Source organism: Schistocerca gregaria, chromosome 1 (genome assembly GCF_023897955.1).
Source record: "Schistocerca gregaria isolate iqSchGreg1 chromosome 1, iqSchGreg1.2, whole genome shotgun sequence".
Taxonomy (NCBI): domain Eukaryota; kingdom Metazoa; phylum Arthropoda; class Insecta; order Orthoptera; family Acrididae; genus Schistocerca; species Schistocerca gregaria.
The window spans coordinates 258,994,978-259,022,443 of NC_064920.1; the positions used below are offsets into that span (position 1 = coordinate 258,994,978).

Below are 27,466 nucleotides of genomic sequence, written 5' to 3' on the forward strand. Positions count from 1 at the left end.
TATTGAAAATAATTATGGTAAAGTCTTGAATAGATTCTCAAATATTTTTCTAATTTTTATTTTCAATATGATTCACAATGATACTCGTTTTTAAACTAACATAGTGGGAATAAAAATGCAATATCCATGTTAATTACGTTATCAGTTATTTGAGACTAATACCTCCAAAGAAGTACAATTTAAACAGTCAGAATGATATCACATCGTTGAAGTAGTTTATACCTTGCTTGCAGGTACATAAATCCATAGTTTTCAATGTAATATTATGTTCCTTTGATACACTTTTGGTTAAAATCTGGCTCCAAAAAATAATCATGTTTATGGTTTTCATTTTAGTTCTCTACACATACAATGTATATTCGGCATGCTTCATAAATATTTTCATCTGATTTGCATGTTTATCAGTTTTTATACACAGTAGTAATCTTACTATGTGAATGCTAATTACCTGCTTAGAGTTCTTCGTCCTTCCAGTTTATTCTCTAAGACTTCTGTCACTAAAGATCTTGGGATCTTGGAGAACACTTTATAGGGGGTGCTAATTAATGAGATGTCTCTGTAGCTCCTGCATTGCTGTTTGTCAGCCTTTTGATGAATTAATAGTATTATTGCTTCTGTCCACTCCTCTGGCATTCTTTCTTTATTCCAGATGTTCCTAACAAGCTTGTGTATTTGTTTTGCAGTTTTTATTCCTCACTCCTTAAAAAAATCAGCTATTATTCCATCTCTTCCTGGGGATTTGTTGTTTCTTAGTATTTTGGTTGACTCTATGTTCACTTTCACTGCTGGCAGTTCCATGACAGGATCTGCACTCTGCTAATCATATCGTCGCTCCATTTCTGCACTTCTATCTTCAACATTGAGAAGCTGCTCAAAATATTCCCTAAAAATTTGCTACCTTTGGATCTTTCCAAAACAGTATTACCACTTTTATCATTCATGCCCATACATCCGTGGTAGATATGTTTTTCTGAAAAATCTCACTGATCTTACATTCCCTGCACTTTTAACCTCCTCTCCTCTTTTGAGTAAATTTTCACATGTTCTCTCTTTTTCCTTCTGAGAACATTCTCTGTTAACATTTTCGTATGCTTCTTTACTTTTGTTGGAATCCTCTTTTAATGTTTTTCCTTCACTGATCTTCTTTCTTTCACTTTTAGCTCACATTCTTCTAGAAACCATAGACTTCTCTTCTTTCTTTTTCTTTTTCACATACTTCTAGCACCACTTCTTCCACATTTGTTTTTATCCTTTTCCAGTTGTATTCATTGTCAAGGTTGTCTTCCATTGTTAGAACATCAAATTTGTTTTGCAGCTAAATGATAAACTCATGTTCTTTGCCATTACCCTTCAATCTGTCTGTGTCAATGTTATGATCTTGTATGCTCCCCCCCCCCCATTGGTTTCTTGGTTTTCTATGGCTATTGTTTGGCCTATTTCTGCTACTTCTAAATAACGGTCTGTGCTTGCCTCAGGTCCCTTTCATCTTCATTATACTGCTTTTATGTCTTTGATCTACCAAGACATGGATTATTTGGTTTTTTGTTCTTCCACCTCACGATACCCGAGTTACCTTGTGAATGTCCTTCAGAGGAAAGTCTGCTCATAACCTTTAGGTTGGCTGCACTTGCACAGCTTAGAAGCCTCACACCGTTAGCATTACTTTCAACATGCAGGCTTTCAGTCCAGAGCTACCTTTCCAGATGATCACCCTTCCAACTTTACCATTGGGCATCTCCTATATGAGCTTCATATCATATCCTGGTGTCTTATTAATTACCTCTTCGAGAATTTCATAAAAACTCTCTTTCTTTTTGTCCTCCATTTCCTCAGTTGTATCATATAGTGCAACTATTGTTATATTTGTGAATCTACCTTTCAGTCTCATGGCAGCTGTTCTATCATCAATTAGTTGGAAATCAATTACTGCTGTAGCTAAACTTTTGCTGAGCTTAAAACTTACTCCCTTCTGGAACTTCCATTCTTCCGATCCACTGTAGTATAGAATGTGCCCATCCATTTCCAGTTTTCCTGGTCCTGGATATCTAACTTCTTGCGGTGCTACTAGATCCATTTTATATCTGATGACTTCTTCTGACAGAATATTGAAAGCTCCAAGAGTTGGCAATGTCCTAACATTCCATGTTCCAAAGCGTAAGTCCTTGTTCATAAGGCGTTTTCGATATTCCTTGTTTCTATTTTCCTCCAAGGCGTTTCTTTGACGTATCTTAGAAACTGTACAGTGTATAACCTAAAAGTAAATTTTACAAACTAAAAATACTAAATTCACTGTTTTATAAAGTAAACAACTATTGTCGTAAGCCATGATGTATGGCACAAAAAGCATACTTCAGCCTATTTGCAGATGACACAATCATGATGATAGAGAATGTACCAAACTGCAGTCTACAGAACTCTGTGAACACTTTATTCGAAGAAGCTTTAGATTGGTCTGTCTCTCAATGTTAATAAGACTCATTTCATTTAGTTTCAAACAACAAAAATAAAATAAAAAATATTGAAATAAAATGTGGTGACAAAGAAATAGTGAGAGTTGAGTCTTCCAGATTCCTGTGATTGCACGGTAACAACACTCTAAAATGGTCAGCTCATATCGTCGACCTATGTAAAAGACTGAATTTAGGAGCATTTGCCATTTGCTCAATTTCATCTGTTTGTGACTTGGACTCAATCAAAGCTGTGTACTTGGGATGCTTCCATTCACTTACATGGCATCACGTTCTGGTTTCAGTAACAAACAAATGAAGCCTTTATTGCACAGAAGAGAATCGTCAGAATTATGTGTAGAGTGCATCCTTGAGGCTCTTTCAGAAACTTACTCAAACAACTGGGGTCCTCACAATGCCATGAAAATACATAGTTTTCACTAATATACTTTGTGAACAATAATATACAATGTACAGGACAAACAGTGAAAATCATGATCATGTCACAAGAAGTAAACGTGATCTTCACAAAGATACAAAAATTCTCAGCATTGCACAGGACAGAGTACATTATTTATGTTTAAAAGTATACAATAAACTACCAGTTAATGTTAAATCAGTAATTGGAGATATGAATAAATTCGAAAAACAGGGAAAACTTTCTCTTTTGCATAGTCCTCTCTTTTCTTTACAGGAGTTTTTTTGATAATGTGTAATAATTAGTGAAATTTGTTTAATTTTAAGCATTCCTGTAAGAAGTGACTATATAGCACTGTATATCAATTGTTGACAATGTTTTTATATAAATTAGAATGTAAGCCTTATCATTTGTTTGTTTACCCATCATTACGACTGTTGTCATTTGAACACTTGAACCTTATGCATTCGTTTGCATATGATTTCGATGGTAGGTCTGATGACTATTTACAAATGGTCATTATTCTAATAATCTGACACTTTCTATATCCCGGCATTTCACTCGCATCACAGATCTGTGGAAACCGAAAGTAAGTAAATAATAAAATAAATAAAGAATAAGCGTTGGGAACAATGAAACGTGTCTCCCTGTACCATCAACATTCTTATCTCACTGTTCCCAATTGAAGACATTTTTCAAAATGGCTCCAAAGAAACATAGCCTATGGCAACATTTTAGCAGAGTTTGTTTCTGTGTTGTGAAAATACAGTCTTTTGTGTTATCAAACAAAAGTTTTTTAAATATTTTATTGTCTACAAATGAACAAAAGACTTAAAAATAAAAAAATACTTTTCTTTCCACTTAGCACTAACATACTAATGAAAGAAATCACATGAGCAATAGCTGGGCCGAAACATAGAAATGTAGAGAGTAAATTATAATGGTTACCTCACCCGCAGTTTTTACCAACAGCAGATACTAAACTTCCATAGATAAACCAAATGTCACACTGTTCTCACTGTACACCACAAGGAATTTGGAGCACAGGGATCTCATTCTTGAGGTCCTATCCAAACGGTTTTAACCTAGTTTAGCTTCGCCGGTACTATGAGTGGACGATGTAAGGCAAAAACAACAGCGGACCTGTTTCCTGAAATTACACGCCACTTTAAGGCTCGGTCATGTCATTTAGAATGTTGCTGTAAATCAAATCATTTTCTAATTTCAAATCTTGCGGCATTATTTCATTAGCATCTTCCCCAGATACTCTAACTGGATATAACAGCGTGTTACGTGGCTTCTGATCCTCCTTTAACGAAGCTCCAGGGCCGAAATAACTAGGTGTCGGGATATTTTTACAGATACTGTATGCCACTGTAATTAAGCAGTGATTATGCGTTTATGTAATGTATCTCAGTAATCCACTCTGTTGAAGTTTATTACTGCAGTAATAGCTGATTTTAGACATACGCCAAATTTACATGTGTGGGAAAGTGTATAAATGTTTGTGCAAGTGTCAACATGACATTTACCTATCCCGCCACTTTCCAGGTTTCTATCTTTTACCTTAGCTTTGCTCTGTAAGCGTAGTAAGCATGTGGTTGTGGCAGGGGTTGTGTGTTAATTTTTGTTTAGCAACTTAGGCGGGGGGACAGTTATTTTGTAGCAGACTAAAGGGCTACCGTAATGTTTCTTCCAATTTAAGTTGTAGTGATAGGCAGTTTATTTTTGTCATTTGTCTTAATATAACAGTATAGCTACTTCAACGTCGAGTTAAAAGAAACCCGTATTGCTGCGTATTCGTGATTAACCCGTGCATATACATATAATGAAGGAGAAAAGCAACCCCTAAGAAACAATTTAATACTCACATGCACAGGATTCTTAAACCGTCAATTGTTCAAATTTCTATCGAACATGTCCGATGCAGAACTACAGGAAGAGGAACGTGAAGTCCTGTCATCGATTTACGATGGCGATCCGGCCTTTCGTCAGCTCACAGCCACAACATTTCAGTATAAGGTGAAAAAGATTTTCCAAAAGCTTAGTGGTATTTTTTTATAGGTAAAGTGAGCACTTTAACAGGAATCGTTGTGAATTTCTATCCCCATAGTACGGTGATGATGGAGACCCGAAGACATTTCTCTTAGAAATATCATGGGGTGAAACATATCCGACCGAAAAGCCGAAGATAAATATGGACACTTTTTATAACAAGCACATGTAAGTATGTTTCTGTTGGTCCTGTGAATCGCCTAAAATTATACCGCTGAATAACAAAGATGTGCTTGCGACGAACAAGATTTCAATTATATATTTTGATTCCTCCTATGACTTGATTTTCTCTTCTGTGCTTTTGCAGTTGCACTGCACGTAGTAACTGCAGGCTTCTAGTAAAGGATTTATGTTTCCAGCAAATGCATTGCCTTGTTCAATTTTGTTATGTAGGGTGAACAAAATAGCATGTTTTGTGTATAGCATATCAGTAAGCCTTGTTGGACAACTTTACAGATTGTGTTGCAGCTCTTAATACTGAATTTTAGTTACACCTTGCAGCACACATTAGACATGAGGAGTGACATTGCCCTAAAACTCCTTAACTCTGGAATGTTTTCACATGACATCACACTGAGAATTTTGTTACTCTTTTGAAACATCATGTTGATCTCATTCACCATTTACACACAATTATTCTGAGTGACATTGTTAATGCATTTGCTGACTTGAATAAAGTAAGTTTGGTTTTTCTGGTTCATTTAAACTGCAGATTGGCTGATTAACACTGGAACACTAAAGAGGGTAAAATGCTTCATTGCTTCTAAACCATCATACATTTTACTACTACATCTTTCATTCAAATAAGGTTATAATTTATAGCTTATGCAATAGTTGATTACATTTGTAAGGTCTACAGTGTAATATTACATACAAAATTAGTACAAAATGTCCCAGTTTACACCCTATACTGTCAGTACCAGATCGGTGGGAACACCAAATTGGTACCAACTGCAATTATAAATTTTAGGAGATGTGAGTAATATAGTTTTGATTAGCAACACATGCATTAGCTATTGTTTCTTCCTGGTTGACAACTGGCAACATGCCCAAGATACATCTGTAACAGATGCCAGCAAAACGAAGTAGCAATCATTTTGTGTAATCTCACAGGGGGTTATAAAATGGCTGTTTCAGAATTTAGTCATATTTATTAGATGGATACCTACATGTCTTCATAGTAAAACTGCCAAATAGCACTGTCCCAACTTTATCCGATTTTGATAAATTCTGGTTTGAATGCTGAGTGGCGTTTAACTGGTTATTAGTCAGGCAACAATTTCCTTATTTTCTGAAATCTACTACTTAGTAAAGACCTCGGTTTTATATGCATCTAGTATGTAGGTCAGTTGATATAACATTCAAGTCTTTAATGAAAAATGTCAACTTTCCATGCTGATATATATATATATATAAGCCTAACAGGGAAACAGTACAGATTTCAGCTTTTAACTGTTTAGCCCCAGAATGAAGTATAAATAACAATGAAATCATTTAGTATTGCAGTGAATAGGTCTTGCCTTCACTTAAAGATGACTCCATCAGAGAAAAACATCAGATTTGAAGAACTTCAAAGCCATGGGAGGGTTATGTAGTCAATCGAACATAGACTTGATTTTTTACTGAAATATTTACATATCTGGTAGCAACCTTAGGTGCAAATGAGAATATCCGTCCTTGCTTTATTCATTGGCAAAGAGTAAAATGAAAATGGCACTTACGCATAGGCTGCCACCCACATTCAACGCCACAGGGGGTTGGCATATAAAAACTGTGTATATCCCTCGAAATATTATTCTTAAAATATTTGCGGTTGATCTACAGGTCAGAACAGTAAACAGGTGAGAGCTGAAAATAATTAACAATAATTTTATTAATGTATATGTTGGAACTGTTAAATGTCCTTTCAGTGTAAAAAAATTAAGACTTCTTGTGTGCACAAAATTGGTGTTGTATACAGTATTCTTTTCCTTAACATCTTGATACCAAAGATGAAATAAATGATCTTAAAAGTGAGAGATATGATCATATTGTTGTACTTTAAGTTTATACAGATATGCACTGTGACTTTGTAATGATGGGACATTTACCTTACATATAACATTGGAGAATGGAATCTGAACAGTATTTTTCCTACTGGACCTTGAAAGGAATTGTGATTCAGCAGGAGATGTGCAATTAATCTCAACATTCCTAAATTCATATGATACCTGGTATATGTGTTCTATGTACTAATTCTCACCATATTTGAAAGCTGCCTCCTGCCCCACATGCAGCCGTTCCAACACAGCATTTTCACAAGCTGCCAGAGCACCAGTGGTCCCATTTGCATGTGCTGAAATTCTCCTCATTAGAAAGGTCTCAGTAGCAGTGACTACAGCTCAAACTGTATGATTGTTTCTTGGAGAACAAGTAGAATACAGTTTCGACATTTCCAGGAGCACTACTGTGCTGTGCGTTTCGAGGCACTGATATGTGAAAATGGCATTTCATTTTTTTCTTTGCCAGTGAATAAAATGAGGTAGGATAATCTTATTTGCACCTAAGGTTGCTAGCAAATGTGTAAACATTTCAGCAAAAAACTCACGTTGGGATTAAGTTGTCTATGGACTCCTTGCAGGACTTTGAAGTTTATTAGATCTGATGTTTTTTCTCAGACAGTCATCTTTAAGTGAGTGTAAGACCTGTTAATTTCAGTGCCAAATGCTTTTGGTTATTTATATTTAATGCTAGAGCTAAAGAGTTAAAAGCTGGGATCTGTGCTGTTTCCCCGTACAAAGTTAGTCTTTTTTTTTTTTTTTTTTTAAATTGCAAAATTTAAAGCACAGCATAGAAAAATGTGTTTAACATTTTTTCATGGAAAATCAGTATGATGTAGCCTACTTGTTATACATTGTTTTAGTGGCCTATATACTAGGTGCATAAAAACTGAGGTTTGTAGATCAGCTCATTACTAATTACCGGTAGTTGATATCTGAAAATAGGGATATTGGTGCCTGACTAATTACTGGATACACATCCTTTAGCCTTCTAACTTGAATTTATCAAAAATGATTAACAGTTTTACTATTAAGACATGTAGCTATCCATGTATCAAATACGATTGAATTCTGAAATGGTCACCTGAGGATTCACAAAAATGAGCTTGTCTAAAATAACCCATAGGGAAAAGCAAGGCTGATGTTGATATAATGCAACCTGCCACAGTAGTAGGGGCATTTCAGTTTTCTTATATTTTTAGGCACGTTACATTTAAAACTTAAAGCATATTTTCGAGCAAGAACAGGCTTCTCACATGCCTAATGAAATGAAATTTACAGAATGTTGTCATATGCCTAACAAAATGAAACTTAGATATTGTCCCTCAGATTTCAGAAACAATTATAATTAAAATTGATCATGTAGACTCACTTCATAATGAAATTGGAGCATAGAAGTTCTCAATCCAAATGGCACTGTTTGACAGTTTCAGTTCGGAAGAATTAGCTCAGATTATTGGTGTGTGACTAGAATTGCATGTCCAGATTGTTGACAGTCAATTAGAATAATTTAGGCAATGCTGCCAGATAGTTTCCTCTTAACCTGGGAAAAAAATTACATCCCTGAGAGGAATTAGTTTTCATGTTTACTGTTACACCAAATATTGCGACAGGAATTTCTGGTTCTGGCTGTTAATTTTGTTACATTTGAAAAATACATATAATTACCTTTTCACTTCATATGCTGCTTTCACTAGTTTCTTTAAAATTGCAATATACGTATCTTGTCCAAAAGATTGTGAAATGCCCCAGTAATAAAAGATATGCTTTTAGCCAGTGCAATGCATCATCAGTGGTTGGTTATATAGCATTGCTACATTGCTAATGTATAATCCCCACTTTTCCTGAGAGGGATGCGATTTAAACAGTATTTTAACCTTCTCAAGAATCATATTTTGCATTTTGATCTTGCATTTATTGGTACTTTCGCTCAACAGTTTTGATATGTTTTGTAGTTGTAAATTTCACATGGGCTTCATTATACTTAATATCTATCATTTTATTAACTTAACAAAAGTTTTTTAGCCAAGTTCCTCAGCATTTGGTGTCTTGATACTATAATGTATTCATGATACTTACCTTCTGAAGGCAAAGTTCCAGTACTGCTGGTACATGAATAAAAGTGGGAAGAAACAAAATGTAGGCATTTAGCTGGTAGTTCCTTTCTCAGGGAAGAAAGAGGGTTAGCTGGATAAGGGTTGGAAAGGAGGAAAAGGTCACTCAAATCCTTAATGAGAGGAACCTGTGTGTCATGTCTTTGTAATAGAAATTTAATACACATCCAGTTATGCAGCTGTTAATATGTACAAATTTTGAAAATCTTCACTATTAGTATTTTTCTCTTCCCCATCCAGATTACCAGATGTGAAGGCACATATTGTATCTGAAATTGATAGAGAGGCTGAACAATATTTAGGAGCAGCTATGACGTATACCTTGTTTGAATTTGTTAAAGAGAGAGCACAAGATCTGATGTCAGCGCAACCAGAAAGCACTGTAACCAGCATTTCTTCTGCTGTAGAGAACGTCTCTCTAGCTGACTCACAGGTAAGGTTGTTTGCCATCTTGCAGTCTTCTCCAATGGTTGTGTGAACAATGTTTATAATGAGCTTATTTAGGATGTCTGAACAGGTCTCTTGTAGATTTTGTTTGCAGTTGAGTGAGGCTAGAAACAGAACAGAATGGAAAAGTGAAATAGCGATCAAAATTGACACATCTTGGACATTAATTATATAACTAGGTAGAACAAGACACTTTCATTGGTGATTACATTAGTGAAGTTGCTGTGGCGTGCTTTGAAGTCCCTGGCTTATATAAATGTGCCATGAAGAAAAGATAAGACTACTTAAGTGAATTGCTACCCAACATCAGAAAGCATTATTGCATTCAGTTTTAGAAATATTCTAGATATTTAAAAAAGATATACGTCGCCTTTTTTATTTATTTTTATTCTTATTTTTTTAAGGTGTCTTCTACATATTCATATGACATTATATTTGTTTGCAGTTTGTCTTCTTGTGCTTTGTCCACCTCTAACAAGGGAACCATAAATGCTCCCATCACCAGTTTGCTTCATATTGCTAGGATGTGTATATCATGGTTGGGACTTTAATATATTAACTAGGAAGATGCAACTCCCAACTGGTTGTGATAAAATTCAGTTTTGAAAATTTTAGGCATGCTAATATATATCGTGGGATCACTATTACTCGAGGGGTCCATAGCCAAGTAAGCAAGTGCTTAGTTGCAGAAATGCATGATCTCTGGATCAAACCTTGCTGCCTGGACATTCTGTTTATTTCCTCCTCCACCACCAACACATATGTAACAACAGATTTATTAAGACTGTGCTGATTACCAATATCACACAAATTATTATTTTCCTAATCTTCACCCTGAAAAATTGGATGTTTCTTTAAAATTTTGGTAGTAGTTTCCCATTATAACAGCGTTGTTGCAGGTATGTACCATTTCACCAGGGGGGGTTTTTTTATGTCTTTGCAAGTGTTTGAACTCATCATGAGTGCATTTTCCTGGTAAAAGTCCACTTATGGTATGACTCACCATACGAATCCATTTTTCTTGTATTTGAGTAAGTAGTGTTGTCCCACCGGAAAGAGCTGCATGTGACAAATGACTTTTGATTGTTGGGAGGATAAAGGAACAGTGTTCACAAATCGGAAAATACTTCATTTGTATGTTACCCTGTGGCAAGTGTTTGTCAACATTCCAGAAATCTAATTTTATGAGTAATTGTAGTGATATGCATGGCACTTACACAACAAACAAAAGTGAATCTGATTGTGAAGCCAAATCACTGTATGGTGAAGTTCCAAAGCTGTGATTAAGAATGTGACTCATTTATAGTGAACAGCCCTTTCTCCAAAACAGTCTCATTGCTTTGAATCTTTTTGCAACAATAACATAAGATCATGTGGAAACTGGAGAAGAAATTATATCCTGAAATATCTTTCGTCTGAAGCACTGGGGGTATTGTGGGCCTCACATAGATGAGTTAGTGAGTCAGAGTGGTAGCCTTTTCAAAGAGGTTTTCTGACTTGCTTTGTAAGTAGGTAGATGATTTGCCTAAGTGTTCCCTAGTGTGATGTGTATCTGTGAGCATTGGCTATGACACAGAGGACTTCACTCTGCAACAATTGTAAATTTGCTCAGATATGTCTGCCACTGTGGACCGCACCTCTGATTCATAAAGCATGGTTGGAAGGATTACACTCCTATAGATTCTTAGTGTAGTCTCTATTATAGCTCCTCACCCTTTAGTAGTGGGTACAACTGTTAGAATACAGGGCATCCTTTATCTCTTGCTCTGTCAGTTTGTGTTATGGCATAATCCATATATACCTTATGAAGGTTAAGCATCTACCATGCTGCAGGCTGAGAGAGATTGCCCAGTCATTTCATTCTATTACTCTGCCCGCCACAGAAATATGGCAGTGTTACATTATTTGTGCACGTTATTGTGACTCTCTTGTCAGGATTATCTTCATTTTCCACAGCTTGAACCACTGAGTGATAGCATCTAGCTTTTCCTGTAGTTTTCATGTAATGAAGTTGAGATTGCTGCTGCTTCCATAAACTGCTGTCATCTTCCTACAAGGCAGTTTCACCTCTTGCAACTTAGGCACATAATTGGTGTAGAATATGTATATTATGGCGCCCAGAACAGAGCCCTGCGGGTCCCCAGCTACAGTGTTTCTGATCATGTGAACATGCTTGCTGCATCTGACAGGAATAAGACAGTCATGCAGATCGTGTGCCTTTGCAGTGCCTAACTGGGACAGTTTATAGATTAAGCCATCATGCCAGGCTGTGTCTAAGGCCTTCTCGATACCCAGGAAGACTACTCCAGTTTTGTGCTTCATGTCTTGTGCCCTTCACACATGGTCCACTAGACATAAGGATTGGTTGATAGCTCTGTGTTCTGGATGGAATCCAAACTGCTTGGGGCAAATACTGTTGTGATCTGTCGGGAACTGGATGAAGGCTCTGTGTATAAGACACTTAAGTACTTTCTCAAGAACGCACGGGAGTGAAATGGGTTTGTGGATCAGGTTCTTGTTAGGTTCGCGAATATTTATGACTAGACCAGTTTTCCAGGTGGTTGGGGAGTTGGTTAGGGAGAGGCATTGGTCATAGACAGTGATGAGGTAGGCGATTGCTGAAGGAGGTAGTTGGTTGAGGGGGTCACGGACCTTGTCAGGCCGGGGGGGCGAGGGGGGGGTTGTTTTTCTCTACCCATCTAATGTAGGCGCTCTCAAGGCAGTTGGAAACTGGTGTAAACATTGGCCTAATATCTCTCAACTCGGGAGGACGACGGTTCAATCTCGTCTCCAGCCATCCTGATTTAGGTTTTCCGTGATTTCCCTAAATCATTTCAGGCAAATGCCGGGAATGTTCCTTTGAAAGGGCACTGCCGATTTCCTTCCCCATCCTTCCCTAACTCGAGCTTGCGCTCCGTCTCTAATGACCTTGTTGTCGACGGGACATTAAACAACACTAACCTAACCTAACCTAACCTAACCTAACCTAACCTAACCTAACCTAACCTAACCTAACCTAACCTAACCTAACCTATCTCTCAACTGAGCCACTTGTTCACCTATTTGTCCCCCCTACCTGTCAATCACTTCATCTTCAATACCATGTGACTTGTGACTCCAGTGACGTCATCAGTACTTCGTCATCATCATTATCATAGATGTGTCCATTTTCCCCTTTGGCGTGGCCTGTCTACCCTGGGATTAGCCTTCAGTGGTTTCATGATCTTCCATGTGGAAGAGTAAGTACTTGGTTCATGTCGTGCTCTGCTTCCCAGAGTCTTTAGTCACAGCAGAGGCATCTATGCTCCTGCAATCTCTCATTTCACCTGTCCTTCCAGCTGTCTAAGCAGATAGCGACCAACGGGGTCGCGGTAACGTTACCAAGCCCTCCTCCCACGTTGCTTAGTAACTATCGGATGTCAGGGGCTAGGTCCCTAGCACCAGGTGTGATGGTCTGCCTGATGCTTGTTTCTCAATCACACATCTGTAGGACTTTTGTGAAATAGTCAGTTCCTTAGTCCACCTCTTAACCGTTTTGCATTTTCAGTTTGCTCTCCAGATGATGTCCCACTAGGGTGTTGCATTGTTGCCAGTTAGTAGTGTGTGTGTTATTTTTGCCATCCTCCTGTCTCTCTCTTCAACATTGGCACATTCCAATATGATGGGCTATGGTCTGAGTGCAGCTCGTAAAACTGTGGTCACATCCCCCACTGCAGGCCCTTCGTTGGGAAAATATCGAACCTGAACTGAGCATGATAGGGGATGTGAGAAGGCTCCTCTGGAACAGTTACCCTCAGGAAGGGATTGCCCCCCCCTCAGACTGCCTCCATCTTCTTCTGCTAGCATCATGAAGTTGCAACCTCAGTCACTGTGTGGCATTCAGGTCCCCAGCATGTTAATACATGCTCGTAATTGCCTGTTACAACCTGAAGGTCCTGTGCATTTATGTTACTGTGTGGAGAGTTGCAAACAGAAATTGTGATTAGGATGTTTAACTCAACACCTCCAGCCCTGACCTTGACCAAACTTGGTATATTGATTGTCTGGTGGCAAATCCTCTGCCCCACAAGAAAAACTAGGTGTTGATTTGGCCTTGTGGAACACCCTTTATCCTGGATAACAGATTGCCTCAAGGCTCTGTCCTGAGTGTCGTCCCCTTTGCTATAGCTGTCTCTGCCGCTCCCTTTTTGTCGATATCAATTCAAACTATTGCAGTTATCCACGGACTTATCTCCTTCAGCAGCATCTTCAACGATGCCTCGATTGGCTTTATTCATGGAGCATTGACAGTGGCTTTCAATTTTACATTGACAAAAGTGTTGGTACGAATTTCTGGTGGTGCAAGAGGTTTCCTCCACTGTCTTTACAGCTTGGGCCTATTGCTCTTTCGTTTGCTGAAACTACGAAATCCTGGGGTTTGTGCTTGATAGAAAACTTTTTTCTTGATCGTTTTGTGTGTGTTTCCTGGCCGCTCGCTGTACCCAGCTGTGAATGCTTTGTGTCCCCTTAGCGGTACTTCCTGGTGAGTGGATCAGGCCATCCTCCTGTTTGTGCCGATCCCTTGTCCATTCAAAATTGGACTGTGTGTGTTTCGTTTATTCGTATGCATGTCCATCCTTCATACACTGTCAAAATACAATCTACCATAGTGAAATACATTTGGCCGTTTGTGCTTTTTATGTTGCCTGGTTAAGAGTCTCTATGCAGAAGTTGCTGAACTGGCACAGTCATACTGACATGATCCTCTCCTCAGTGGATACGCATGCCATTTGTCTGACACGCCCGGCTATGTATCCTATTCCCTCTTCTCTGTTGTCCCAGAGTACACTTTCGGCTACTGCTCTGGCAGCTTCACTTAATGCAGCCCACCACGTTCGTGATGGGTGTGAACCCTTCACCATCCTGGCTTTTTGCGGTGGCCCGTGTTCATCTTGGACTTCATTTCCTTTCCAAGGAAACTGCTCTGGTTTCGATATATCACAGCTGCTTCCCAAGGAAGCTACCCTGGCTTCGATTAATCACTGCAAGTTTCTCAACCTTTGTGCAACATAATAAGAGCACCATCATGTACACTGATGACTCTAAAACTGACCATGGTATTGGGTGTGCATGTGTCACTGGCACCAAATGGTTGTCACTATCGGTTTCCAGAATGCTGCTCAATATTTACAGCAGCAGACTCTTTAATTGTCATATGCTCTGATTCTTACAGTGCCCTTCAGAACCTATGTGCTACACACAGCCCATCCCTTAGTGCAAAAGGTCCAAGAAAGCTTCTATTCATATAGCTACTGTGATATTCATGTGGATTCGCGGTCAGGTTGGTCTGAATGGAAATGAGGTTGCTAATGCTGCTGCCAAGGCTGCAGTCCTCCTACCTCAGCCTGCTAGCTCTTCCATTCTTCTGGTGATACAAGTGTTGCAATTTGTCGGCGTGTCACTTTGGTGTCACCAGTGGTCTTCTTTACACAAGAACAAGCTCTGGGGAATTTAACCTCTCCCAGTGGCTTGGCCAACCTCCTCTCAGCCCTCAGATGATATTAGCTAGGTAGCATGTTGGGCCTGGTTTTTTAACCATTGCCATTCGTTAAATGGTGATCCCTCACCACTTCTTGCTCATTGTCGTCACCCTTTGATGGTTTGCTATTTCCTGACCAAATGTGCTTTTTTTTTTTCCCCCTCTTTCTTTCTTCACCACTTATGCTCCAATGTAAGTTTTCCAACAGAGGTATCGGCCATTTTAGCAAATGACAAACGTGCTGTTGACCGTATTTTATGGCAAAAGACATTTAGTCTTTGGTTCGGGATCTCCACTTTCTCTATGGCATGTTTTGTGGACCTTTCTCCATGGGGAAGTCCTTGTTTTTAGATCTCTTTCCTTCCATCGATTGTGCTTAACATGTAGTCACTTTTAACTTCTTTTTCTTATTAGTGTCCTAAGGTTGTGGCATGGGCACTTATAACCTCCGTTGTTTTTGCGCCCTAAAACAGAAAACAAACGAAAAGAGACCATCAGTTTGTTAAAGAATACGAGTTCTGGAAAAACTTTGTCCTCATGTATTGAAAGCTGTAACAAATTTCACAATGTAATAAGTGCTGGTGAGTGTTACTCTGAGTCAATTAAGATGTTTTCTTGTGAGATCAAAAGACAGCATGATGGTGCAAATGGGTGTGTGTTTTGTAGATCTTCAGAATATTCAGTTTAGAGAGTTGCTTGATGAGAATCAGTTTGAAAATTATAAATCAAATTTCCCAACAATGAAGCTGAACGGCCTTCTCAAAACTTACCAATTCTTCTACAAAGAATGACTGGAAAATGAGTTGGGAAACATTTATATTGACAAACACAAATAAGAGTGTTGACTGAAAAGTAATGCCTTCACCTTTGTAACTCTTAAACAGTTGGCAGATTTGGTATGTGGCAGGTACTGGCTTGTTCCGTAGCCTCTTCTCTACAGCTCCAGTTGGCGGGATGCCTTACCATTGAACAGTTGTGTTGTTACAATGTAAAGTATGGAACCCTGTGCAGACGGTCGGTCAATGTGGTTTAAGCAACGTGCAGTCATTGAATTCTTGACAGCAGAAGGTGTCACCCCAAAGGAGATTCATCAGAGACTGCAAAACAGTCTATGGTGATTGTGCTGATGTGAGTGCTGTGCGTCTTCATCCTCATAACATGGGAGGAGTTCCTGACAAATTTCAAGTCTGAGTGCTTTCGTTTCAGGAGTCTGCATCTGGGATACCTATTGTGCACACATGTTGAGGCCCATAGCACTTTGAATTCTTCCCGTGGTGTAATTTACACCAGGCTGCTCAACGGTCTGAGGCAGAAATCCAATCTTACCTCCCTGATCAGGGTGTCATTACTGTCCATCATGTAATGATATAGTGGTGCTGCCGTCCAAGGTTAAAGCAGGCTATGAAATTATCATAGTCTGACCATACGTTCCGAACCCGAGGCACTGCTACCATTGTCATCGTTTCAACCACACTAGAAAGTCTTGTTGCCACCCAGCCAAATGTGTAACCTGTGGTAGGGATGTACACGAGGTCGATTGTCAGCCGCCTCCTTCCCGCTGTATCGACTGCAATGGCAGCCATGCCGCCTTCTCTTGGGATTGTCCCGTGTATCTTGATGAGATTAGGCTCAAGGAAAAAGTGCGTTACTCAGTAGCTCGCAAGTTACTGGTTAGTCAGAAACCCTGTATTCTCCCATCTGGCACCTATTGTTCTGTTCCTGATATCGCTTGCTCCACGAGGGACATGGCCACGCATACATCCGACCTCACGTTCAGCCCTGAGATTGTAAAAGTGCCCAGTGTCAAGGTAACATCGCCATTCCCCTGTCCAGCTGTGCAACAGACTGTCAAACTCTTGCCTCCGGGGTCGAAACTGCCAGCTATGCAACCATTGGGCAGGAAAGGACACGAGGCGTACTCTCGAGAAGACTTCCTCCATCCCTCCAGCAAAACAACACCAAAGGCAAACGGTCTCCTCCTTCACCAACTCAGAAGTTCCTGTTCAACAGTGTTGCCACGTGGTACCTTAGTCCGGCCGGCCTGTCTCACTGGTGCCCATCACGAACCATTTTTCCGCGTTGGACACCACGGACCGACTGCACTAGTAAGCAGATGCTTCTGGCCCCCTTGGAGTAAGAACCTCCTACTTCTGTGCCCTGTAGTAGCGACTCTACACCGGCTGTCACTCGGTGTACATCTATTCCTACTCATGACTGTCCTCCAGTGGAACATTCATGGCCTTTGGTCCCACAAAGAGGATTTATGGCTGCTTTTAGCATCACAGCAGCCCCTTGTACTCTGCCTTCAAGAAACAAAATTGCACCCTCACGACCACTTTGAGCTTTCACATTCCTTACCAGTTTGTTTTGACCTTCCCCCTGAGGTCAGCATTCCATCTCATGTGGGCCGTCATGCTGCTCATACGGGATGACCTTCATAGTCAACCCATCTTAAAGCTGTTCGCCTTTTCCCTCCCCGCCTGACTTTTTCCTACTGTACCATTTATGTCCCTCAGTCATCAGTGTCACCAGGGCAGACTTCCTTCAGCTTATTGGGCAGCTACTGGGTGACTTTAATGTGCATCATCCCCCTTGGGGTTCTCCCAGGACCTGTCAGAGAGGTGTCCTCTTGGCTGACCTCCTGAATCAACTTAACCTCTTTAGCATTAAGAACTTTCAGCATTGCAGCGCGTCAGCAATTGTAATTATCTAAATAAATTATGAATAATCCGCCTCGATTGCGAAAATTCCCGGTGTTTACCCAGGTTTCAATGTGGATAACCACGCCTTCTTCAGAACAAAATAAAAAACAGCTTGCCTAAATTGGCATAGTCAATTTCTAAAATGGACACCCACAACGGCAGGTCCCCATAAAATTTATTAACATTACACGGTACATCCGTACCAAGTCAATAACACTACTTAACTGTGTGTGCTGCCTCGCCCCAGCCAACGTGCGATGAGTCACAGGCTCTCCACTGCGCTCACCAGCATATATATGAGTGCAGATTTAGTTTTGAGTTTTATGTGTGGAGGGAGTTTTTATCACTTGATCTAAGTGTTTGTCCTTTTTTGTGTTGAGTCTAGCCTTTGGCCTACGATTTTAGACTGGGGTTTTTAGTGGTTTTCTTGGTTGTTGTCTCTCTCTCTCTCTCTCTCTCTCTCTCTCTCTCTCTCTCTCTCTCTCTCCCTCCCTCTCCCTATCCCTCTCTCCCTCCCTATCCCTCTCTCCCTCCCTATCCCTCTCACCCTCCCTATCCCTCTCACCCTCCCTATCCCTCTCTCCCTCCCTATCCCTCTCTCCCTCCCTATCCCTCTCTCCCTCCCTATCCCTCTCTCCCTCCCTATCCCTCTCTCCCTCCCTATCCCTCTCTCCCTCCCTATCCCTCTCTCCCTCCCTATCCCTCTCTCCCTCCCTATCCCTCTCTCCCTCCCTATCCCTCTCTCCCTCCCTATCCCTCTCTCCCTCCCTATCCCTCTCTCCCTCCCTATCCCTCTCTCCCTCCCTATCCCTCTCTCCCTCCCTATCCCTCTCTCCCTCCCTATCCCTCCCTATCCCTCTATCCCTCTCTCCCTCCCTATCCCTCTATCCCTCTCTCCCTCCCTATCCCTCTATCCCTCTCTCCCTCCCTATCCCTCTATCCCTCTCTCCCTCCCTATCCCTCTATCCCTCTCTCCCTCCCTATCCCTCTATCCCTCTCTCCCTCCCTATCCCTCTATCCCTCTCTCCCTCCCTATCCCTCTATCCCTCTATCCCTCTCTCCCTCCCTATCCCTCTCTCCCTCCCTATCCCTCTCTCCCTCCCTATCCCTCTCTCCCTCCCTATCCCTCTCTCCCTCCCTATCCCTCTCTCCCTCCCTATCAGTCACTCCCTCCCTATCCCTCTCTCCCTCCCTATCCCTCTATCCCTCTCTCCCTCCCTATCCCTCCCTATCCCTCTATCCCTCCCTATCCCTCTATCCCTCTCTCCCTCCCTATCCCTCTATCCCTCTCTCCCTCCCTATCGCTCTATCCCTCTCTCCCTCCCTATCCCTCTCTCCCTCCCTATCCCTCTATCCCTCTCTCCCTCCCTATCCCTCTCTCCTCCTATCCCTCTATCCCTCTCTCCCTCCCTATCCCTCTATCCCTCTCTCCCTCCCTATCCCTCTCTCCCTCCCTATCCCTCTATCCCTCTCTCCCTCCCTATCCCTCTATCCCTCTCTCCCTCCCTATCCCTCTATCCCTCTCTCCCTCCCTATCCCTCTATCCCTCTCTCCCTCCCTATCCCTCTCTCCCTCCCTATCCCTCTCTCCCTCCCTATCCCTCTCTCCCTCCCTATCCCTCTCTCCCTCCCTATCCCTCTCTCCCTCCCTATCCCTCTCTCCCTCCCTATCCCTCTCTCCCTCCCTATCCCTCTCTCCCTCCCTATCCCTCTCTCCCTCCCTATCCCTCTCTCCCTCCCTATCCCTCTCTCCCTCCCTATCCCTCTCTCCCTCCCTATCCCTCTCTCCCTCCCTATCCCTCTCTCCCTCCCTATCCCTCTCTCCCTCCCTATCCCTCTCTCCCTCCCTATCCCTCTCTCCCTCCCTATCCCTCTCTCCCTCCCTATCCCTCTCTCCCTCCCTATCCCTCTCTCCCTCCCTATCCCTCTCTCCCTCCCTATCCCTCTCTCCCTCCCTATCCCTCTATCCCCCCTCTCCCTCCCTATCCCCCCTCTCTCCCTCCCTATCCCCCTCTCTCCCTCCCTATCCCCCTCTCTCCCTCCCTATCCCCCTCTCTCCCTCCCTATCCCCCTCTCTCCCTCCCTATCCCCCTCTCTCCCTCCCTATCCCCCTCTCTCCCTCCCTATCCCCCTCTCTCCCTCCCTATCCCCCTCTCTCCCTCCCTATCCCCCTCTCTCCCTCCCTATCCCCCTCTCTCCCTCCCTATCCCCCTCTCTCCTCCCTATCCCCCTCTCTCCCTCCCTATCCCCCTCTCTCCCTCCCTATCCCCCTCTCTCCCCTCCCTATCCCCCTCTCTCCCTCCCTATCCCCCCCTCTCCCTCCCTATCCCCCCTCTCTCCCTCCCTATCCCCCTCTCTCCCTCCCTATCCCCCTCTCTCCCTCCCTATCCCCCTCTCTCCCTCCCTATCCCCCTCTCTCCCTCCCTATCCCCCTCTCTCCCTCCCTATCCCCCTCTCTCCCTCCCTATCCCCCCCTCTCCCTCCCTATCCCCCCCTCTCCCTCCCTATCCCCCTCTCTCCCTCCCTATCCCCCTCTCTCCCTCCCTATCCCCCTCTCTCCCTCCCTCTTCCCCTCCCTCTCTCCCTCCCTCTCCCCCTCCCTCTCTCCCTCCCTCTCCCCCTCCCTCTCTCCCTCCCTCTCCCCCTCCCTATCCCCCTCCCTCTCCCCCTCCCTCTCCCCCTCCCTATCCCTCTCCCCCTACCTATCCCTCTCCCCCTACCTATCCCTCTCCCCCTACCTACCCCTCTCCCCCTACCTACCCCTCTCCCCCCTACCTACCCCCTCCAGCTACCTACCCCCCTCTCCGTACCCCCCCTCTCCCTTTTTTCTTTTTCCGTCGGCCAACCACAGTCACTCGGTGTGATTTTAATTCCTTTTGTCTGGTCTCTGTCTGTGTCTTTCTTGTCCTGTGTCGTCCCTTGTCCTCTCCATTGTTTGTTTTATTTCTTGTGGGGATTTCAAGTTCATTGAAAAAGAGACCGATGGCCTTAGCAGTCTGGTCCCTTCAATCCCACAAACCAACCCCGGACGCTGGCATGAAGCCACCATCGTACCCATACCTAAGCCTTACTGGGCTTAGGTACGGGTACGATGGTGGCTCACCAAAAACCTGCCTTCTAGCTACTGCCTCATCTCTCTTACCAGCTGCATTTGCAAGATGATGGAACGCATGGTTCATGCCCATCTGGTTTGGTGGCTCGCGTCTTGTAATTTACTGACGAATGCACTATGTTCTTCAGTTGACCATCTTGTTACTTTGTCCACCTATGTCATAAATGATTTTCTGCGGAAATCCCAGACTGTGGCCGTGTTTTTCAATTTGGTGAAAGCCTAAGACACCTGCTGGAGAACGGGTGTCCTCCATACTCTTTACACATGGGGCTTCCGTGGCGCCTGCCTTGTTTCATTCAGGCCTTTTTAAAAGATCGAGTTTCCAGGGTGTGTTTGGTTTTTGCCTTGTTGGACACCTTTATCCAGGAAAATGGTGTGCCTCAGGGTTGTGTACTTAGTATCATCCTCTTTGCTATCGCCATTAACCCGCTCATGGCCTGTCTCCCACTGGGCGTCTCTGGCTCCCTTTTTGTTAACGATTTTACCATCTATTGCAGTTCTCCATGGACCTGTCTCACGGAGCAGCATCTTGAATGCTGTCTTGATCATCTTTACTCCTGGAGCATCGACAATGGCTTTCGCTTTTGCTCTGACAAAACTGTCTGTATGAATAACTTGCTGTGCAAATGGTTTCTCCTCCCATCTCTACATTTTGGACCTGTTGCCCTTCCGTTCGTTACTACTACAAAATTCCTGGGGCTCATGTTCGATAGGAAACTCACTTGGTCCTCCCATGTATCTTACCTGGCAGCCCGCTGTACTCGGTCCCTCAGTGTCCTATGTGTCCTCATTGGTACTTCCTGGGGTGCCGATCAAACCACTCTTCTCCATTTGGTACCGGTCTGTTGTCCATTTGAAACTCGACTATGGGTGTTTTGTTTATGCATCTGCACGCCCATCCCTCTTAGGCAGTCTCAACACTATCCTCCATAATGGCATCCATCTGGCCACCGATGCCTTTCACACCAGCCCGGTTGAGTGTCAGTATGCTGAAGCTGCTGAACTACCACTGTCCTATCACTGTGACTTTCTTCTCAGCAGGTATGCATGCTGGTATGCGAGCCATGGCCACCCATCCTATGCCTCCTCCTATGTTAACCTTGGCCTTCATTTGCTTCCTAAGGACACTACTCAATCCTCGGTCTAACGCTTTCAGTTTCGTGAACTTCGCATGTAACATTGCGATAGTACCTTTGTACTGGTATCTCTCGGACTGACTGTGGGGTCAAGTGTGCCTTCGCCATTGGCACCTGTGTCTTTAGATATCGGCTTCTGGCACACAGTTTTTACAGCCGAGCTGTTCATTTTGTATCAGACCAAGAGTTACATCCTGTGACACAGCCTTTCCAATTGTGTCCTCTGCTCAGATTCACTCAGTGCCCATCAGAGGCTGTGCACTTTATACTGCCCATCCCTTAAGTGTAGCAGGTGTGGGAAAACTGTACTTGCTCACTCTTTTGGAGTCAGTGTCATGTTCCTGTAGGTTCCTGGTCATGTTGACCTGCCAGGAAACGAGGCTGCTGAAGCTGCTGCAAAGGTTGCAGTCCTTGTAACTCAACCTGCGAGTACCTATATTCCCTCCAACGATCTCTTCATTGCAATCTGTCAGGAGGTGGTGTCCCTTTGACATCGCCAATGGTCCTCCCTTCATGAGAATAAGCTTCAGCTTATTAAGCCTTTCCCAGCACCTTGGACAACCTCCTCTTTGCCCTCTTGTACACATTGCACCCAAATTTTAACTGTACACCACTTCCTGATGAACTGCCCTTTTTTTTAACCATTTACATTCCAGCTTTGGTTTGCCATCTGATTTATCAGCGGTTTTAGTGAATGACGTGGGGGCTGTCGACTGCATTTTACCTTTTCTCTGCTGAAGCAATATGGTGAAGGCCATTTAATTTTTAGTTTTGGACCTCCATTTCTGCATGGTGTCTTTTTTAGCCCTTTCTCCACGTGCCTGTTTTTTAGCTCTCTTCTATTATGTCAGTTGGGACCCACTGACAGTAGGTTTTAACTTTGTCTTTGTATTCTATAGTTTTGACTTGGGTGCATATAATTTTTTTTTTGCGCCCTAAAGCACAACAACCAACAGCCAAATTCTGCACAGATCTTACTATAGCAAGAAAAGCGATAATGTGGCCGACACGTTCTTGTGAAATGCCGATTGTGCTTGCAATTTCTCTCTGACTGATAAGATGATTGTCCTGAATCAGTCAATATTTGCCCTGTGAAACTCGGTGGTTGCTGTCACAGGACATCAAACTCTTTGTTTGTCTTGGAAGTCAGAGGTTTCTGTCTAAACATCTTCAAACTTAATTGCCCAGTGACTCACAGTACCCACATTAACATAATCATGATAAACTGCTTTCTTTCTCTGATGAATCTTCTTTGGGGTGACATCTTATGCTGTCAAGAATTCAATGACTGCACTGTGCTTAGATCGCACTGACTGACTGACTGACTGCGCAGGGTTCCATACTTTACACTGTAACAACAACCGTTCAATGCTAAGCCTTCCCATGAACTGGAGCTGTAGAGAAGAAGCTACGGAACAAGTACCTGCTGCATACCAACGGTGTCAACTTTTGAAGAGCTATGAAGGTGGAGGCGTTACTTTTCAGTCAACCCTCGTATTTACCAAGTGCAGATCTTCTTAAATTCCTAATGAACAACATTCTTCAAAAAATCTATAATGTATTAACCCTTTCATGAGCCGTGGGAAACATGCTTCCCACTACAATGAACTCGCTCCTAGTCCCGTGGGATTCACAGTTCCCACCTCTGTACGGTGCTACCACCTAGTGAACAGTATAGGGTACTGCTTCCAATGGAGGTTCCCGCCATTTTTGCTCTACCTTCACGCAGAGGCATTGTATAGCTGAGTGTTGCTCTGTAGAGGAGCCTTTCAGTGCTGTTTGCATGACATTTTTGTGATTTTTTTTTTCCCTCGAAGCTATAGTATAACGTAAATACTTTTGATTTACCCAAATTTATGAAGGAAAACGTAAAATTGGAACAGGCAGAATTCCAGTTTGAAACGAAAGGAGTCATTTCTGCAGTAAAATGGATGTATAACCGCCCAGTCACTTTCCTGTCCTCAATTCATGCCCCATGAGAAACAGTGAAAAGAAGAAACAAGGATGGTAATAGTACAGATATTGCTTGTCCTGAAGTTGTGGCAGAATACAACTAAATAATGGACGGTGTCGATAAGTTTGATCAATTATGAGAAAGGTATGCTATTGGCAGACGTTCTGTAAAATGGTGGCACAGAATATTTTATTTCCTGGTGGACGTTGCTGCAGTGAACAGTTTTATCTTGTGGAAAATAAGTAAAAGAGAAAGTGGACAGCATGATCAGCTCACATACAGGATCCATCTAGCCAGACAATTGATCGCTGGCTTCTCAGCCCAAAAAAAGACGTGGACAAAAACCTGTCTTTCTGGCAAAAAGGGGTAAATTACCTGAAGATTTTCGTCATGTGGCTGCAGGGGAGCATCAACCCATTTTAGGAGTAACCTACTGGACATGCCGTCATTGTAGTACCAATGCTGCAGAAAAGAGCAATCGCTGTTTTTTACATATTGTCAAATACCACTTTGCATAGACTCATGTTTCAGAAAATTTCATGGCAAGTAATTGTGAACAGTCATTGTAAAAAGAAGTAAATTTATCAAATAAATATGACATATATTGAAAAAGTTGTTTTTGTCATTTAACTCCGAGGAAGGGCAGTGGGAAGAATACTTCTCACCTTGTTGTGTGACCTCACTTTCACAGTTGGAGCAAATTTGATATTCTGTATGATAAATATCTATCTATTTACTACTATCTGCTCCCCATTCATTAAAAAAACTGCTCAATAATTTTGTCTATGAAAGGGTTAACAAAGTTTATCAAATTGAGGCTTGCATTCCCTGTCACTTCTGCTTCTTGCTGAAGAAGTGAGAGCATCCTTGAAACAGTTAAAAATTGCCTTGGATTTCAGTAACAAATGAAAGATTAAGTTATCTGCGCAAAATTGCCACAAGAAGAAACCTGGTTAAGCAGCCTCCAAGTGATCAGAAATTTAAAGATAATGTGACCAATAACTTTGCTATCAGGAAGAATTGAGGCATGTATTGCCTGTAAGAAAAGTTGTAAGGTAAGCTTGCTCACAATTAATCTATTAATTCCCCACTGGTACACTTTCAGACTACAAGCAGATATTTTTTTTCTGTCCCTGAACCCCTGAAAAGACAGCAACAAGATTTATTAGTTAACTTTCTTCACAACTTGGAGCTGTGTCATTGTGATGGCTATGAAGCAAGTGAAATGAAATCCTGCCACGTGATTCCTAATCTGTGCACCTTTGTTGGCCCAGTAAATTATTCAGTACAGATACAAAGATTCAGAAATTAAATGGCAGAGGAAGGGAGTATTATTCTTAGATGTGGGTGGATGGGGGAAGTGCAACTGGGGATAAGTGACATTAATGTGCAATGGGTTTCAACCATCTCATTGTGGCATTCCAGTCAGGTGTAATGTGGCAATATCAAGCATCTATACAACATGATTGTAAGTTACATGAAATGTTTTGCTAGAAAGGTTATCCTGTGGTGTATAGTCAGCATGCCACATTTTAATAGATTTTTGTGTAATAGGGCAACAATTACCAATTGTTTTCCTTTTAAGTAATCACTATTTGCCTCAGACTATGAGAAATCAAATTTGTCTTGTTCATTTTATTTATCTGTAGTTGTATTGGAAAATATTGTGTAATCATATGATTGGGTTGCAAACCACTTGTCTGAATGATGCTTGTTAATTATGGACATATTTTCACAATATTTTTATTTTATTTTAGGACAGTCCCGTAATCAAGAAAGCAGTGAAAAAAGAGCAGCTTAGCAAGGCTCAAAAACGAAAACAGTGGGACAGAGTTGACGCAAAAGGCGACCGCCCACGTGGATGGGACTGGGTAGATGTTGTGAAACACTTATCACAAAGTGGCCCTAAACAGCTTGAGACCCTAGCTCCCTCAACAGGCTCGTAGAAGCAGTAGAGGCTAGCAATGCTTCCAGTCATACACTGCAATGAGACAGCTAGTGGCAAACAGGGTATGCAACATTGTGTTCCGAAATATTTGTTGAATAAAAGTGTTAACAATTTTTATTCATTGTTTTATTAACTTTAATCCTCTTTTCATGAACTGCAAGAATGAAGTTTTTGCTTTTTGTATGCACTACACGGTTCTGTCCTGCTAATTACCATGTGTATGAACCAGTAGTATAATAGTGTGGAGTATGTTCATATTTAAATTTCTGGTACAGTATGAAGAATCCATTGATTTATGGTACTCCTTTTAGTACGCTCCAAAATTTTCACTACAGTACAGACAACAGAAACATACTTAAAGGCTTTGACTAACTTCAGGAGGACAACTAACTTCTGCTGCACTCAGTGCAAGCATTTGGTATTCTGTCATTGAGGGAGTGACATACTCGCCATTGTTATTGTCCTCGAAGTTTCTCGCAATACAAAAATTAAAACTAACAGATACAGAACAGCACTGTAAATTTTGAAAAATAAGAACTAGAGGTGACAAGGAGTGGTGTAAGGTACTGTTGGTCCTCTAAGATACACATGACGCAACAGTGAGAAAGGATGACATTGCTGGAATCAGAACACAGCCTCTAGTATTATACAGGGTGATTCAAAAGTAGCCGTACACATTTCATGGGTGTAACATATGCATCGAAGTAAGAGTAATTTTTTTTTTTTTTTTTTTTTTTTTTTTTTTTTTTTTTTTGTGTCTGAAACTGCTTTACTTCAGAGTTACACATTGGAGTAGAGAACACAACAGGAAGATTAATTCTTCTCTGAAACCGACACATAGGCACCCGAAATTCAACACACCTACATACTGCAGGTGTACTCCAGTACATGTTCAAAATGATGTCCATAAAGAAGAAGGCAGTAATGTGCCCGACTCCTTTCTGCTGTCAGGATGTTGCAGGCTCCGTTCACCACCTCCTGCACAGTTACACCCAGAAATGTGGCGAGCCAGGCGTCTTGTCCTGCACGATCTGTCCAGTTACCGGAATAAGTAACTCTGAGATACTCTGAAACGTGCAAGGGATACCGTCGACAAATCAACATCAGTCAGTATGTGGAAGAGTGCAACACGCCAAAATCCTGTATTGGTTCATTTTGTAATGTCTGCCACAAACGACATTGTGCATCATAACTCGGAAATAAAAGTTTCAGACAAAACTTAAACGTTTCACTCTTATTTAGATGCGTACATTATGCCCATGAAGTGTGTACAAGTTATTTTGAATCACTCTGTATTAGGGGCAATGAAACTGGCAGATGGAGGGGCAAATATAGAGAGTACTCTCTCCACCTTTTTTGCATGCTTCCCACACCAATGTTCTCACCTTAACACCTCAGCTATCCCAAGCCAGAACCCTTTGAGCCTGATCTTGTGAGCCAAATCTGACAAATGGTAAAAAAGTAGCATAAAGAAAGTGCAGTGTTGCCATACAAATGTTATTAAGGATAGGTTATAATTTAATAGACATTGCTTCTTAAGATTCTTCCCATACAGCACCTGTGGTAGAAATTACACT

General features: G+C 42.0%; 2 protein-coding genes across 2 annotated transcripts; one reads left to right on the forward strand and one right to left on the reverse strand.

The window, feature by feature from the left end:
• Positions 1–1,738: 1,738 nt before the first annotated feature.
• On the reverse strand, positions 1,739–2,170 carry LOC126341815 (uncharacterized). The gene has a single exon (XM_050001807.1). It carries the CDS (start codon positions 2,168–2,170, stop codon positions 1,739–1,741), a length of 432 nt encoding a protein of 143 aa, XP_049857764.1.
• Positions 2,171–3,807: 1,637 nt separating this feature from the next.
• LOC126339548 (RWD domain-containing protein 4) lies at positions 3,808–26,006 on the forward strand. Its single transcript, XM_050001641.1, has 4 exons — positions 3,808–4,887; positions 4,979–5,088; positions 9,314–9,506; positions 25,699–26,006. Exons 1-4 carry the CDS (start codon positions 4,783–4,785, stop codon positions 25,885–25,887), a joined length of 597 nt encoding a protein of 198 aa, XP_049857598.1. The 5' UTR covers positions 3,808–4,782; the 3' UTR covers positions 25,888–26,006.
• Positions 26,007–27,466: the final 1,460 nt, after the last annotated feature.

Excerpts from the sequence above, each read along its gene's own strand:
- LOC126339548 (XM_050001641.1), top strand. The coding sequence starts at position 4,783 with ATGTCCGATGCAGAACTACAGGAAGAGGAACGTGAAGTCCTGTCATCG. Across the intron at positions 5,089-9,313 it reads ACTTTTTATAACAAGCACAT|ATTACCAGATGTGAAGGCAC; the intron begins GTAAGTATGTTT and ends TTCCCCATCCAG. Across the intron at positions 9,507-25,698 it reads TCTCTCTAGCTGACTCACAG|GACAGTCCCGTAATCAAGAA; the intron begins GTAAGGTTGTTT and ends ATTTTATTTTAG.
- LOC126341815 (XM_050001807.1), bottom strand. The coding sequence starts at position 2,170 with ATGAACAAGGACTTACGCTTTGGAACATGGAATGTTAGGACATTGCCA.